We start from the raw sequence: 16176 nt of genomic DNA on the forward strand, positions 1-16176 counted from the left end.
TTCTCATCAATGGGTATAGGATAGGCAATATAATCTCTCCAAAAATCAAACCAAGGCAATGGTATATCCACTCTTCAACAGCAGGAAGGAGAATGTTAGTCACTTCAAATGTCAGCTGAATAACCCAAACCCTATGCTTCTGTCGGTCCTGTGTGTTGTAAATCAAATTTTGTTTGCGAAGCGAATCCCATGAAGCGCTTTGAGACGTGAAAGACACTATATCAAATACAAGGATGATAATGATTATTATTATTAAATCAATGCCTTACTTGCTTCCTCAACAGCGGGCCAATAACACCAAGTAGCTGAATTAATGCAAATAATGATCACCACATTTACCTATCCAATCATTTCATTAATCTCAGCCTTCATCTATAATGCATTTTTCTTGCCTGCTTTTTACTGAATTTACCTTCACTAACACAAATTCCCAGAGGGAAAACGCAATAGATTTTGAAATTGAGCAGCATTTTTATCAAAGTGATTGGTTCCTGTTTGTTTGCAGTCTTCTCCACCAGATGACTCATATATCAGCACATACCAGGGCTGTGATAATAGTTGACAAAAATGATTTGTTCCATTGACTGCTGAAGCTGTCACCAATTTCATTATTTCACAGTAAAGGCCAATATGCCCAAATTCTTATAGGTGTGAAAAGTCTTTACAATAGTCTTTACAATGCAGGTGCCAACATGTACAACGGCAGTGCCTTACTGTTCCTTTAATTTCATCTGTCAGAAAGATGCTCAGGACATCTCCACAGGCAGTCTATCACAGTCATTAGTTACATCACAATGCTAGAAATTAAATTGCTGCTGGTTTAACACCATGCTTTAAGTTTTTAAATTGTTGTAATAGAGTAACCCTGTGACTACTAGGTTGTTCTTGCACAGACCTATAAATAGGATAAACCTCTCATTTCTGATACATTATAGCTTCCATACTAGCATTTAAATAATTCATGAATGTACATTGCTAACAGTAATGTGAGTCAGGCATCCTTTTTTGAAGGTTTCATAAAGTAATGGCTGTTAGTTGTATCAACAATATTGAACTGGCCAGTTCAACAAAGCAGAATAACTTTCCATGATGGCTGAGCAGTTTGCAGCATTTCATTGTTTGTAAGTGAGCAATTTTCAGCCAAATAACTTGCCTGCTACATGCAGTGCGTAAGACTGTGGATGTCAATCAAAATTCAATCACAGTGCTTTACAGTATGGAGGAACGATTGGCAGAATTCTATCCTTTCAAACTAGATTGATGACACCCTCCAGAAACACTCCAGAACACAAGGGAATAGTAATCAATGAGTCCCATCAATGCCAATAGAGTGTTCTCCTGCATTGCACAGGTAGCTTGACTGAAATATAACAAGACCTGACAGTCCTCACATAGCCAAAGGTCTTCTTCTCCTCTCTCCCTCCCCCAAGTAAAAACAGCGTAAGAAGAAGCTGTTCGGACAAGTTTCTTATCAAACACTCTACATATCTCTCTGCATTGCACCACAACAACCCTCCAGTCCTGTGGCTCATATTATTCGAGAATGTTCAAGCTACCTCACCATACAATGATAACTATGCAGTATGGTGCTTGTCCGGCTAAAACCAATACCTGTCAGAATTCTGCTTGTGAAATAAGAACTTGTGTACTTTTCCATATCTGGGTTGGATTCCAGAGAATCCATCTGGTGAGACTAGTTAAACCCAGGGAACCATGCATAGCTCCATCACCTCAAAGGAGGAAACAGTTCTCATTTTGAACCCAGAACCTATTGGTTCCAAGACACCCCTAAGCTAAATCAGTTGAGCTACCCAAAAACAACACAGACAACTCTTTGCAAGTTTTCTGGCCTTGGGCTATTTCCAGTTTGGGTTTTCTTAGCTTGATCCCTCATATCCATAAAGTGAAATAAATCATTATTAATAATAATAAAAATCCTTTTGACACAGCGCCTAGATGTTGCCTAGATGTCTCAAAGAAATTCGTAGGATTTTGCTGTGAAGTATAGTGTCTGTAAATTTTTTAGGTCAACATAGCAGCTAATTCATGAACAGAATGTCCCTCAAACAGCCACAAAGTCACCAATTTTATTTGGGGGATTGTTGGCCAGTAAACCTTAAGAAACTCCCTTCTCTTTTTGAATAGTGCCATGGGATATTTAACATCCACCTGGACAGGCAGATAAGACCTTGTTTCATCCAAAGGGCAGCACCTCTGATAATGCAGCACATTCCCTGCACTGCATTGGAGCGTCAGCATAGACTATATTGTACAAATGTCAAATAACATTCAGCCAGGCCTGGTTTAGTTTCAACCTCACTGCATTTCGGATTCATTTACAGAGAACATGTGTCAGGTTGATCACATACCCATAGGAGTGCCGATTCCATAACCCTTGGAATCTATGAGGCCTCCAATTTGTGTCAAGTTGCAGTTCCTTTGTGTGACAAACTCAATGGTTGTTGACTCCATTAACAAGGCATAATCTGTAGTCAAGACACGCTGGATTCCTTCATCATTGTTTTTGACAAGCGCTGTTTGTTGTCTGCTGCTCATGAAGGCCCACATCTTCTCGTAGGTTGATATTTTAGATTTCTGAAACAAAGCATGAGAAGTCACATGAAGTAAGCAAATATCTCTGTCCAAGTCATAGAGTGAGAATAAAAATCAATATGACAAACCTGCAAAATGCATTCCAGCAAAAGAGAACAATCTGTACATGTTTACCATTTACTTGATTTCCAATTCAATCATTTCGTTCAACAAAGTACAGAAAGTGCTTGTACTAGTTGGGGCTATTGGCTGTAGATGGCCTGAAAGAATGACTAGGTATTGCTATCTGCGGGTCAGCAAAAAAAAATTATCACAACTTGTTCATGAAATGTTCTTTCTTTCTTCCATTGACAGCAGTTTACGCAGTTCATCGCGCACAAATAGAAGCCAAAAAGGGATGGCTCTCAAGTAAAGAGTAGTGTTGTGTACCAGAAACAAAATGAATATTTAGGGATGAACATGGGAAATATTCACTAGAATTTTCTTTCACATTCTTCATGAGTGAAATATAATATAATGGAGAAAAGCACTGTGACACCAACTACAACTGAGCAATATCATCCACTGTAATACCATATGTCCTGTTTCCTATTCAGAAACACATGTAGAAAAATTAATTCTGGGATTGATGGATCCCAATCACATAATATATAATACTGAAGGGACAATGGGAGAAAGACTGATAAATTAATTTATACTTCATTCATTTAGAACAGTGTATTCTCCTCCTCCACTCCATTCTCCTCCACCGCCTCTCCTCTCACCTCAACCTTCAAGGTTCTGTACTTGAATGGATCATCTTATCTCTCACAATTTGTCTCCAATTTGTCTCCACCAATGGTTTCTCTCCCAGCCCCTGCATGGTCTTGTGGGGTGTTCCTCAGGGCTCTGTCCTTAGACCCTCCTCTTCAACCTCTACGTGCTCCATTTTGGTGACATCATCCGCAGACATGAGGTCAACTTCCACATGTATGCGGATGACACCCAACTCTATCTCTCTGCCTCCACCCTCGATTCCAGGACAACTGACATCCTGACAGACTGTCAATCAAACATCAAGTCCTGGATGAGAGACAACTTTCTACAGCTGAATGTCAGCAAGACTGAGGCCCTCCTGATTGCTCACCCCAGCGCCTTCATACCTCAGGTACTGGCAGCATCAGCATCCAGGGATGCACACTCCACCTCACCAGCCAATCAGAACTTGGGCATCTTGTTCGACCCTCAACTGTCCTTTCTCCCCCATATCCGTGCCATGAGCCATTCTGCCTTCTCCCACCTCTGCAACATTGCCTGACTCCACCACTGCCTCACCCTTCAGGCACCAAAACCCTCATACACAGATTGGTCACCTCAAGGTTCGATTACGGAAACTCCCTCCTTGTCAGCCTCCCCAACTCTTCCCCACACAAGCTGCAGATCACCAGAACTCTGCAGCTTGTGTCCTCTCCCGCACCAGGCTCTGTGGCCCCATCATCCCCACCCTCGCCCGTCTCCACTGGTTCCCCATCCCTCAGAGGATAGAATTCAAAATCCTCGTCCTCACTTTCAAGGGCCTCCACGGCCTTGCCCCCTCCCACATCTCTGACCTGCTGATCCCCTATCAACCTGTCCACTCCCTCCATTCAGCAGGCTCCAGCCTGCTCCATGTCTCCCGGCCGGCCCACCCTACCATCGGCGACCGGGCGTTCAGCCTCTCTGCCCCACCCTTTGGAACTCCATCCCACAATCCTTTTGCCTCACTCCCTCTCTTGCCTCCTTCAAGGCATGACACAAGACCCTCCTTTTTGATCGTGCCTTCAGCTGCCATCCTACCCTTTCTGCCCTCCCTCATCCCAACCCTGACCCCCATGCTCGGGTCCTGATCCCTGACTATTCAGCACCTTGGGACATCGTCCCGACATGAAAGGCTCTTTACAAATGTAATTTTGTTGTTGTGGTATTCACTAAAAGCATCAATGCGAAAAGCAACATCAAATTACATTTTCCTTCAAATCTGTCTGTGAGTGCATATTGCATTGTCAGCAACTCATAATTCAATTATTTAAATACACAATTGACACATGTTGCCTATGGATATTAATTTCCACTAAACATCAAGCAAATCGCTGTATTACGGATTTACAAACAAACAGGAGTTTCCACATTTACCATAAAAGAAGGCGCATATCATCTGTTTGCTGTAACCTGAAGATCTTAAGACGGGATCTGCTTAAGGCTTTTAAAGATTAGAGGCATCCAAAATGAGGGGGGCATTATCTTAACATTAAAGCTAAACTGGATAGAAGTAAAGTGAGAACACATGTCTTCACAAAGAGGATTGTAAAATCGTGGAATGCACTGCTCTAGAAAGTCGTAGAGTCAAAATCGATTGTAAATTTTAAAAGAAAGGAAAATAGATAAGATATTAAATAAAGTAAGGATATTAGTATGGATATTTGTATGAAGGTATTGAGAAAAAGTGAGGAAATGGGAATAAAAGTTCTGTCATAGCTTATTAAAGTGTCAGACCAGTGTCTTGGTCAACAATCCTCCAGATATAATTGGCTATTCACTTCATAGCAGTTTTTGGGACATTGCTGTGTGCAAATTGGCTGCCACATTTACCTACAAATACATAATCACAGGATGCATTACATAAAATCTTGTAAAGCGCCTTGTGACATATCAACAATGTAGGATTATTTTAACATGTTTGATGAGCTAAATGGCATCCTCCTGCCCCTAGGCTTCTTTCAAAGCTAATTGTTCAGCTCTTCTCTGCATAATTTATATTTTTTCCATGGTTAAAAAAAAATCCCAAGCACAGTAAATCCAATCTCAGTTGAAGAGTCAGGTTTGATTGAGCGCAGGGGTTTGATTGTGAAGATCCTCCAATACACCATAATTGCCTAGGAATCATCCATGTTAACATATTGGTGAATGGTGAGGAAATTCAATCTCACATTTTTGAAACATGCTGAAAAATGTAGGAAGTTACAGAAACATAGAGGTACAATGTACAGGGTTATATAATCGAATGTCAATTTATCACCACTATTCATTATTGCCACAATTTTGATGTGTTTTATATGAAATTAACATTGCAAGATCCCTACAGCAAATAGAGTAATATACTAAATAGCCACTAGATGACAATGTTTCCTCATTAACCCTATGCCCCCCATAGCCACCCCACCACCACCACCCTGAATGCTGGCTGACTTTCAAATTGTTCTCACTACCATTTTTCTTTTTTGTCCTTACATGGTTTATCAGAGTGATTTCTTTTTGGTTTAATAGTTATTTTCTGAACTGGATCTGCTGAAGAAATGTTTTTCCTTAATAATAATCCTTGCATTTGATATAGCGCCTTATCACGTCTTCAAGATGTCTCAAAGCGCTTCACAGAATATATTGTAAAGAGAATTAACTGTATATTTTGTGGGCGAAACGTGGAAGCCAAATGTGCACAGCAGATAATATCAAGGTTTCCTCCAAACTCGAAGTCCTGATCCAAATGGTGAAGCTAAATATTTCTGGGGTTGGGAGAGAGAAAACTTTTGCTCCTCTTCTAAAGAGCGAGCATAGAAAATACCTATCAAACTGGAACAAAAACTTATTAAACTATCCAAAGACAAAAAAAATTGTCTCACTGTTGCACTGGTGACTGATTACCTTCAAAGTCAAGGTCAAAAAAGAATGAGGGAAAGGGTAAATGGGAGTTATTACCACCTATTGGTCAGTTAGTGTATTACACAATCTTTGGTGTTAATCTTACAATGTTTCTTTCACACTTAACATATTATGAGGGCAATAATAAACACTGGTCTAATCAAACATTGCAAATACAAGATTTATTATTATACAGACCTCTATGTTTTTAAACACTGGGTACTATTGAGGATAACAACAGCTGTGGTCAGCTGAAAAGTCTTGCACTAATTATCCACAGTATGTCTCTGTGTCGTAAATTAACTTTTTACTGCCGTTTGCTAAGGGTATCAAAATTAAATTAAACAGTTCCACTGGACTGTGTTAAATTGGACAATGACTACAACACCTCACGCATCGTACAGTTCAAAGACCAGTTTTTTGAAACCGTGGATTTGAAATAATTTTTAGTTCTTTCAATTTCTTAAAAGCTTCAATTTACATCAATATTAATTTTCAAGGCCAGTTTGGAGATTTAACAATTCTCAGTGAGAGATAATTCATAGTAAGATTTCAGCAAAATAATGAGATGAATGAGTGTTTTGTCCTAGAACATTCATTGTACTATATATCTAAATATATACATATATATACACAGCATAAATCACCTTCTCGATAATAATACTTACATTTGATATTGTGACTTATTACATCATTGAGACATCACAGGATATACTGTAAAGTACTGTGACTGTGTGTATTTTGTGAGTGAACATGACAACCAATTTCATACAGCAATGTCTCACAAACAGCCATGACACGAATGACCAATTTTATTTGGGGATTGTTGACAAGGACAAAGGAAGAAACTCCACTTTTCAAGTAGTGCCATTGGATTGTTTAAGGCCACCTGAACAGGCAGACGGAACCTCAGTTTAACATCTCATCTGAAGGACGACACTTCCAAAAATGCAGCACACTGCCAACACAAAATTGGAGTGTCAGCGTAGACTATTTGGGTTAAAAATTTGGATGTAGGTCTAGAACACAAAGCCTTCTGACTCAGGGGAGAGTGCTACCAACTGAGCCATTTGTTTTAAAATAATTAAATGTACAGTGAGGCTCTCAAACACAACACTGGCTGTTCAATCTGACATTGGTAGATAATGCATATGGATTGACTATAATTGGTTGCACAAAACAGAAAGAAACAGATTCTCTGTTGCAGCTTACAAATCAACAGAATCCCAATTAAGTGTGATACTTAAAACGTTTTAAATGATTAACAGGGACAACATTTTTACTTTTTGCTATTTAAAATGATGTTATCAACAAACTGTCTGAAATACTGTAAACAGAAGCTGTAAATATTTATATGTTGTTAGAATTCAAGTCTGCAGACATGACCTTCATGGGAACGTTAATCCAGTAACAATTCTAACAACTGGGAATGAGCCTAATGATTTTGCCACTCAACCTAATACATAATTTTTTCTATTGTTTCTGTTTACATGGAAGATGAAACCTTGATATAATAATTCTGATATTAATAAAAAGCAGCAGAAAGTCAATATGATTCATTTAACCTGTATTCTTTTTATTACCAGCACAATCTTTGAGTTGGTAGAAGTTTCCTTGTCACGGAGAAAAAAAATGGTCTCAATGTGAGGTGTTTGAGGAGTTGAATGGTGGTTGGTATGGAAAACACGTTTGTCTAACAGAAGGTATCATCTTTATAAAATATTGTGCTTAGTGATGCTAGTCTTATTAGCTTCCAACATGTGATGGCAGATGGTCATGTACAAGGACGATTAAAGCTGCTTGAGAACCAGAGTTTGTAGCAAATGGTGAAAGTGACAGCATTTATAGCTGTCCAGGCAAAGTTCACAGTAGTTTGTGACTGAAGCAGAATTTATAGTGGCCTATAACTGAACCAGATAGAGTTTATAACATTGATAACAGAATTTGAGTTTAAGGCAACCTCTAAAAACAGACTTTATAGAGTCAGTTATAGAAGCAGAGTTTGGAGTAACCTATCACAGAATTACAAGCTTAAAGCACTCAATACAAGTAGTGTAGATTTTTTGCCTACTTTCCTGGAGGTGCTGACTCAAGTCGAATTACAATTCTGTTGGCAGGGCAGCCCCTCAACCTTACTCTTAATTGATAATCCACTACATTTAATGTAGTGCCTTTCACGCCAAAGGGACATCTCAAAGCACTTCACATGATTTACAGTAAAGTGCAGTGACTGAGTATTCTGTAAGCAAATGCTACAGCCAATTTGCACCCAATGTCCTACAAACAGCCATGAAGTTTTAAGTGGGCTGTACCTGAAGCAGAGCTCAAAGGGAATGGCCTGTAGAATACGTTGGGGTTATCACCAAAACTGTGATCTTTCTTTTATAATGGGAGTTTTAATGATCAACAAAAGATAGACCCGATGTCTCATATGGGGTGAAAAACAAGGCATCAATGCATGATTATCACATCATTGGAAATAGTGCTGCTGCCGATATGCCAGGTATTGAGTGAACATTCTCACCCCCTACGCCAATGAAGCAGAAGTTGTAAAGATCACAGGATTTCAACATTGGTTTGTGGGCACAACAGTGGAGCAGTGATGGAAGCCCTAGAAGCATCGGCAGCCTGGCCCAAGGATTTGACTTCTTCGCTCACCAGCAGTAGAACTATTTTTGCTGGAGGTGTGTAAATACCTCCTCCTCCCTGCCCTTCTTTCCCATTCATCCACTGCTCCTGGCTCCTAAAGGACAGCATCGACTGTTGAAAGTTATGTCATGTCTGCGATACTCTATTTTAAAATGCCCAAATGTGCCAGCTCATCCACCCACAATACACCAGACCTGTAGTGAAATAGACCTAGCAAAGATTGGAATGAACCAAGAGTGAAACTGCCTCACATTCAGGTGTGACCAGTAATTTTCACCAGATACAGACATAATATATGCTGACCTGCTAACAAAAAATCCCCTCAAGCAAAACGATCTGAACTTTACAGTTACTTAATTCTTCATGTAGATGGAATTGTTTAGAGAATTAGTCATCTGCTGTACTCCAGGAAATGCAGCTCTGGTTTAGGATCACCACAACAAACTCAAATGGTTTTCATTTTGAAACTTCAATCAAAAAAATTATCTGCTGAACCTATGAAAGCCACTGTGATCTCCACAAGTGATAAGTTCAGTCCACACAGCACCACTGACAAAGTACAGTGTGCCTCCATTCTTCCATCCTATTTTACTGTCAGAGTAAAATGCAAATAATTATTGGAAATATAATGTTGGTAATTTTTTATTTGTTAAAAAAAAGTCCTTGGTTGCAAAAAAAATTGTGGTCACTGGAGATGAGGTGCACATTCAAATATACACCATTGACTCTGGTTTCATCAACTCAGTATCTCCCTGGGAATCTATGTCACTTTCCACTTTGTTGCTTCTCTGAGTGAGTGATCTCCAACAATTACCATCCAGCACCTATATCCGATATATTGCTGAGGCTTCCATTCTAGATTCATCACCAACCATCAGTACTTAGTGATTGAATGGTTGAATCCCCCACTATCCACCCCCACACACTTTATAATCACAGAAATGCAACATTCAACATGATAATTTGCCAGTGATAATTATATCACATCACCAAAACTAGTGGGTGCATCCAGTCAATAATTAACAACTGGCCCTTTTATGAAACAATCCTCCCCAGATTTTATTTTGACACATGGTCTTTGCTCAAAGGTGGCTAAGACACCCTTGGAGTTGCCACCCTTGCCACTTGAACAATCTCAGGAATTTAATCTAACTTTCTTTGATTCCTGTACATAGTATTGGAAGGATTGTCACCTTCTAGATATTCCTATCACCTCCGATCTCCAACATCTGTTTCTAATGGAATTCTTCTCGTTGTTCTTTATTTTATCAATACTACTATGACCAATGCTTCTTTGAACTTTTTCCTCCCCAGTCTTCAATGCTTTTCCTCCTCCCTGTATGTTCACTGTGTTAAAATCAAGACTCATTATATTGTTTCTAACTGAGTCTGCCTCAGAATCTTAAGACTGTGAAATTACTCAACCCCCTCCCCCCCCCCACCCCACAGCTTCCCTCCCTCAGATACTCTAATTATACTTTTATTTCTTGTTGGATGGTAAGGAGATAAGTAACCAAATTCAGCTTTAAAAGTTCAGAATTTGTGAAAAAAAATGAATCCACTTCTAAAAGAAACTTAACAACATTAGATAGATACTGAAAACCAGAGAGTTGACACTCATGCTTTAAGAAAAATCTAAAAAAAATGAAGGTTACTTTGGGATTGCAAAGTTATCTTTTTTCCTTCAGTTTTTTTTATTAATTAATTGACTGCTCTTGAAATGAATGTGTAACTGTTGGTGAAATATCCTTATGTAAGACCATCTGCTCAACAGAGAGAAGAGGCAGTTCACAATAATAAATTAATGGCAGTCCCTTATGTTGTGTCCAATTCTATTTTTCCCCAGCGGATTACACAGAAGAGTTTGCATGGACCAAAATATATTTTCAAACTATAATATCTAATTTGGTAAACAAAGCTGGCTCTGAGTGAATGGCTGATGCTTGTAATAAGCTATTTAATTTCAAAATGTTGAAACACAAAATTTCAGCACAAAATGTTTGAAACGTTTAAAATGAAACACTAAAAGTTATGTTGGAACGCAGAGTGGCAAATGGAACAGATGTCCAATATTCAGGCATAATGGACTTTATCATGATTGTACAGCACTGTCTCCAGAACAAAAGCACTGTCCTGCTAAATTATTCAACTGAATTTCTATACACATATGCTTTTAGGATGGCTTGCTCGATTTTCCCAACATTGGGGCTAGTTCTTTAGCGCATTTCAATCCTGAGGGAGTCATTATTGCTGTAGAATCAACAACAACTTGCATCTATATAGAGTCACGATGGCTGCAGAATCATCGACTTTTACAGCGCAGAAGATTTTTATCACCTTTTTATCACCTGAAGCTAACAGCAAAATTATTTTGTTACTGCCCAGAGAGCAACCACCTTGTACAGGGTTTTCTTGCAGTTGTCATGGAACAAACACATGGTTATTCTGCTTCATTTACTTTTTTGGTTCAGCTGTCTGTCTGACATATGCAGAAACTCATCACCATGCTTAAGAGTACACAAACCAGAGTTTGACATATGTATGCCACCCACACATGGAGATATCCATGTGTCTGGAATGGAAAGAACATTGCTTTAATTTATGTCCCCTGAACTTAAAAAATACACATTTTATTTAGTAATTAATTCTAAAAGCAGACAGTGATGCTATTTTTTCTCTTTTGTTTCTTTATTAAGGAAACTCACAGTATACATTACTGCATGACTAAAATAAAAAGCAAGCTGCACAGGTATATTTAGAGAAATCCTGATTTAATTCTGTGGTTCTCTCCCCTTGCTAATTAATCTACTGATGTTTGTTGAAATTATTTGAGTGCTCTGAGATGCAACCTTGCGTGGAGGGTGCTATATTAAGTGCAAGTTTTTGTTATATTTATCAATATCAAAATAATATATTTTAATAAATGTACCAAAGAGAAGTTTCTCCCAATGCCTGTGTGAGTACAAGCACTGCCTGGTGAAGCACTCAGCCATCAGAGGGGACAGTAGAAGGTCTGAGCTGAGTTTCTGATCTCACAGGTCAGCATTTGACCCATTACAACTGGCCTCAGTTCCCTGAGTTTGAAAGAGAAAAATCTGCCTGTATTTCCATTCCTCACTGCTATACAGAAACCAAGGCGGAAATGTGTGCTTGTGTGGTTGCCAGGTTTGGCTGTGATACCAGCTTTCATTGTGAAGTTTTATAAATAAATAATGGGCATTTTTGTGGGTTAGCAGAGGTTGACAATGGAACTGTACCTGGTAGGAATCAAACAGAAGCTTCAGAAGCGAGGGAGGAAAGGGAGAAATTGTAAGAGAAACAAAATGTACTAGAACAGACCAGTAATCTCAAGATTAACTTTCATTTAGCTTTTTTTGCAGCAATCAACAAACATAAACAGTCGAAATGGTCCGACTGAGGTCAATGCATACAATGAAAAGAACTTACCCGAAAGAAAGTCACGGTGGCTCCATCTGCAACCGCTCCATACTCTATTTTGGTCTGCTTTGCTAAGTCATCAGCTGAGTCTATGGGAGATTCCATGCGTTCCACAGTCAGAAAGGCAGCTAGGTTTGCAGTGTATGACGAGATGATAATCAGTGTGAAGAACCACCAAATGCCACCCACTATCCTGGTAGAGAGGGCTTTAGGCATAAGTTCAGACCCTATCAGGAGTGGAGGGGAGAGTGGAAAGAACTCAATGAAGTTACAGAATAGCACAAGTCACATACCTGTTTGCTAGATTCACCAGACATATGTACATGGGCTGCTTAATAAGAATAATTATGCTTTCAGGGCAGATATTGTCTTTTATTTAATATAGTCAGGGGTTCAATTATATAGTTCTCAAGTCCTCTGGAAGACTGAGAAGAGTGAAATAAGGAACAGAGACTAAGCACTAGATCTTTGCAATATTATATTTAAAAATTTCCGGATATTGACATACCTTTTCTCAAATGAGACTGGTTTCTATATCATCCGAATAATTTAACTTATTCAAAGAACCAACATTCATTTTGGATTTTGTTTTTGGATGTCAGTGCTACAACATAGATTTTTTTAACCTAGTGTCAAGCACTCCCAGGTCAAGTATACCAAACTAATACAGAGTAAAGCTTCCTCTACTCTGTTTTAACCACTGTAAATTTCTATATCATAACCTGCTTACTATTCCAGCATGACATTTCTCACAGTAGATGACTTGGTGTAAGACAAACAATTTAGTTCTAATTGCTGTAGAATTTGGGGGCATTTTTGTACTGTTGATTTCCATCCGCTGGGAACTGGATTAAAATTCTCCAAACTGACTTCAGTTTACAGTCCTTGTAAGAAAACACTCATAGAGAAGAGGTTTTCACCTGAATCAGTATGGGATTGGGTATATATCCTGAGCCCATAGATAAAATAAAGACAGTGTGCCAACTCCCAGACATTCCCAGACCATGGACGGAATATTACTAACAACTTGTAATGAAATAAGTTAACCATTGGCATTTTACCTCTTTTTTCTGCATTGATTCTATCTCTGATAAATGTAGTTGTTAAAGATTCTCAGAATGACGGATGAGAACCCAGTGGAAAACTCAGATCCTCACTAAAAGGTGCTCTTTAACAATACCGGAGTAAAATTCAATGTTCGAATTAGCTGAATGTTGCACTTTGGAATGTGATTCAGAACACTTCTATATGAATAAGAGGGATAACCTTGCAGGAAAGTCCACAATGCACACTACATGCTAAGTGGCTGTAGTGGCAGCCATGCACATCGAATGAAAAGGGTTTTCACACAATAAATAGAGGCTAATCCCTGATCAGCAGTAAGGTACGATAAACATCTTCACGAATGAGGCTGACTAAATAGCTCGTGAATGGTCAGGTCACCAGCTCACTGTTGGTCAGGGCATGTTCTCTACTTTATAACACTTGCAGGATCTTCAGAACTGGGAAAAAAATCAGAAATTTTGTAATTGTCCCAAAAAGGAAATTGAAATTGGTTTTGTGGCTGTGCCACTTAGTAATCGTATTATTGTACCAGTGAAACGGCTTTTAATTTTCACTAGCATTTCTCCATACAAGTGTTAAGAAAACCTTTTCACTGTTTAGAAAAAGGAGAATTGAATAGCAATAACAGATGGAAGTACAAGTGTACTGTACCTGGGAATTGACCATAAGTTGATTGATGGATTCAATTTGCTGTTTCATCCTTAAATTGAACCGTCTGTCCTTAACTCCCTGCTACAGTACACTCAGGTATGTGTTACTGCTCTAGCTGAACCCCTGAGTATAACGTGTGTGGTATACTTACTGAAAATGATCAAAGCTTATCCAATACTCAATGGCTGGAGTTGACTGTTCATGGTTTTGTACTTAGTGACATACTCTATATTATGCTGCTAATACCTTATAAAAAGAAGCTTTGAAAATCAAAGGAACCTATTCCCTGAACAAACCTGTCATTTAATTGTGTTCTCTTTCAGCCATTACTGGGCAATTAACATCTACCAAAACTTAATATAGGCATCCTTTGTAACTTTGTCATCTATTTTTTGAAAAATGCTCTATAAGTGGTTTAATTACAACTGTGCATTGATTGTATTCAATTCTAAACTAAGGTACGACAGAAAACATTTAAGTTTATTAACTTCAACCTTTTAAAAACATATCTAAAGCTAGCATAGTATGATTTAACCTTTTTTTAAATTACATTTTCGGAACACGTTTTGGGGCAATATGGAGTGTGAGCAAGATGGACCGATTTATAAGCTCTGTAAATGTTCCTCTGTAAATTTGTAGTTCATAAACAAGAGGAATAAAACAGAACTCGGGAAGTTCACATTAGTCCATCTTAACCTCACAGTCCATCTTACCATCAATGTCCTATAGACAAAATTAGACATGCGTGGGCATGACAGCCAACTCCAGCTCCATACCTTGCTTAGAATTCTGTAAGAGAAAGAGAAATATACCTTCTTCATGGTGACAAATAGGCCCTGACAGGCATGCAGGCTGACACATAATATTACAAATTATACAAACTTAGGTACTGCTCGGTCACTTGAACTGCTTTTAACTCCTTCATGTGGAGTTGCAGTCAAGCACTGTTTATACAATTCACTGTTTGAAAGTATTAAATACACCAGGGAAGGCAGGAACAATGGAATTATCTGCTGTAAGAGTCACACAATTACCACCAAGTTCTTATCTTACCCACATTCCCAATGAAGGTGCCTTTAAGGATGCTTAGACAGAGCCTGATTGGGGCTGACTGTCATGTACCCAAGGTAACGTCATGTCCAACACTACATCCCACAGTTTTCTGGGGGTCAGCAGGCAAAGAAGGGTTCCCTCTTATCATGTACCCTGTTGTACTGGTGAATATGTATAAAGATGGTGGAATACTCACCTGTATTTTCAGGCAGAAATGAAATGGAGTTGCATGCGTTGTATATGTATAATGCTGTTGATGTGTGCAGCTCTTCTCCCAAGTGGATCTGTCTGTGCTTTGTACTCTGGCTTTTCTTCCAAGTGAATTTTGTGGTCGTCCAAGTGTGGGTTGTTAGTGCTGGGAAATGGAATATTTTACCACCCTGGGCATCACACCCTTTCAGGTAAAGTATAACACAATTGGACGCAGAGTAAAACTCCCTCTGCTCTGCTCCAACAAACTGTTTCAGCCCAAATGATGTATGAGCACTGCTTTCTGCACCAAGGTAATATTTTCCATTTCCCACACCATGCATCCTGTGGCTACTCTAAGCGAGATTGCCAATTTAGTGCCGAATTAGTGAGCAGTTTTGTATTCTGGGCCTGTGCCCACTAAAAACTGGGATGACACTGCCCAAACCCATTTTATGTATGATCGTTACAGCTAACAGACAGAGACTTTTCTGTTTGCATTTTTTTTGCCTTTGTGTGCTAATACAGGATACATGCAAAGAGGCACCCATGCAAGCCAAGTGCCTGAGAGCAGTCACCCCCAGCAAAGAGTGGGACATGTGCCCAAAGAGAGGTGCAGGCTGAAGCGTATACCTTGCTGCATGAGAGCTCCAACTCCAAACCAGAAACTATTTAGCAAGGTAAAATTGTTTTCCACCACATCGGAGTCAGGATTGCAAGGGTGGGGATTATACCACTCATACGGACTAAACCTGTGGTAATTGAGAGAAACACATTGAAACTATGAGTAGAGAATATCTGAACTGGCCCACGAATTCCTGGAGGGAAAAAAGAAGAAACAAAGGCAAGTTTAATAGCAGAATACAGAATCAAAATAATTCCTTCCAGTCATGACCTTTTAGAAAACTCTGTTGCATGACACAC

The 16176-nt window shown here is 39.0% G+C and overlaps 1 protein-coding gene across 1 annotated transcript in view; it reads right to left on the reverse strand.

Moving 5' to 3' along the window:
- The window catches only part of LOC103182218 (glutamate receptor, ionotropic, kainate 2), a 220217-nt gene that overhangs the window by 15047 nt on the left and 188994 nt on the right, over nt 1-16176 (reverse strand). Inside the window, exons 12-14 of the mRNA XM_007899133.2 lie at nt 15886-16004; nt 12304-12521; nt 2370-2595 (exon numbers count right to left, since the gene is read on the reverse strand). Of these exons, the coding sequence (XP_007897324.1) occupies nt 2370-2595; nt 12304-12521; nt 15886-16004 (563 nt within the window). The remainder of the gene's footprint in view (nt 1-2369; nt 2596-12303; nt 12522-15885; nt 16005-16176) is intronic.

This window comes from Callorhinchus milii, unplaced genomic scaffold (genome assembly GCF_018977255.1).
Source record: "Callorhinchus milii isolate IMCB2004 unplaced genomic scaffold, IMCB_Cmil_1.0 Scaffold3, whole genome shotgun sequence".
In the NCBI taxonomy this organism is placed as follows: Eukaryota; Metazoa; Chordata; class Chondrichthyes; order Chimaeriformes; family Callorhinchidae; genus Callorhinchus; species Callorhinchus milii.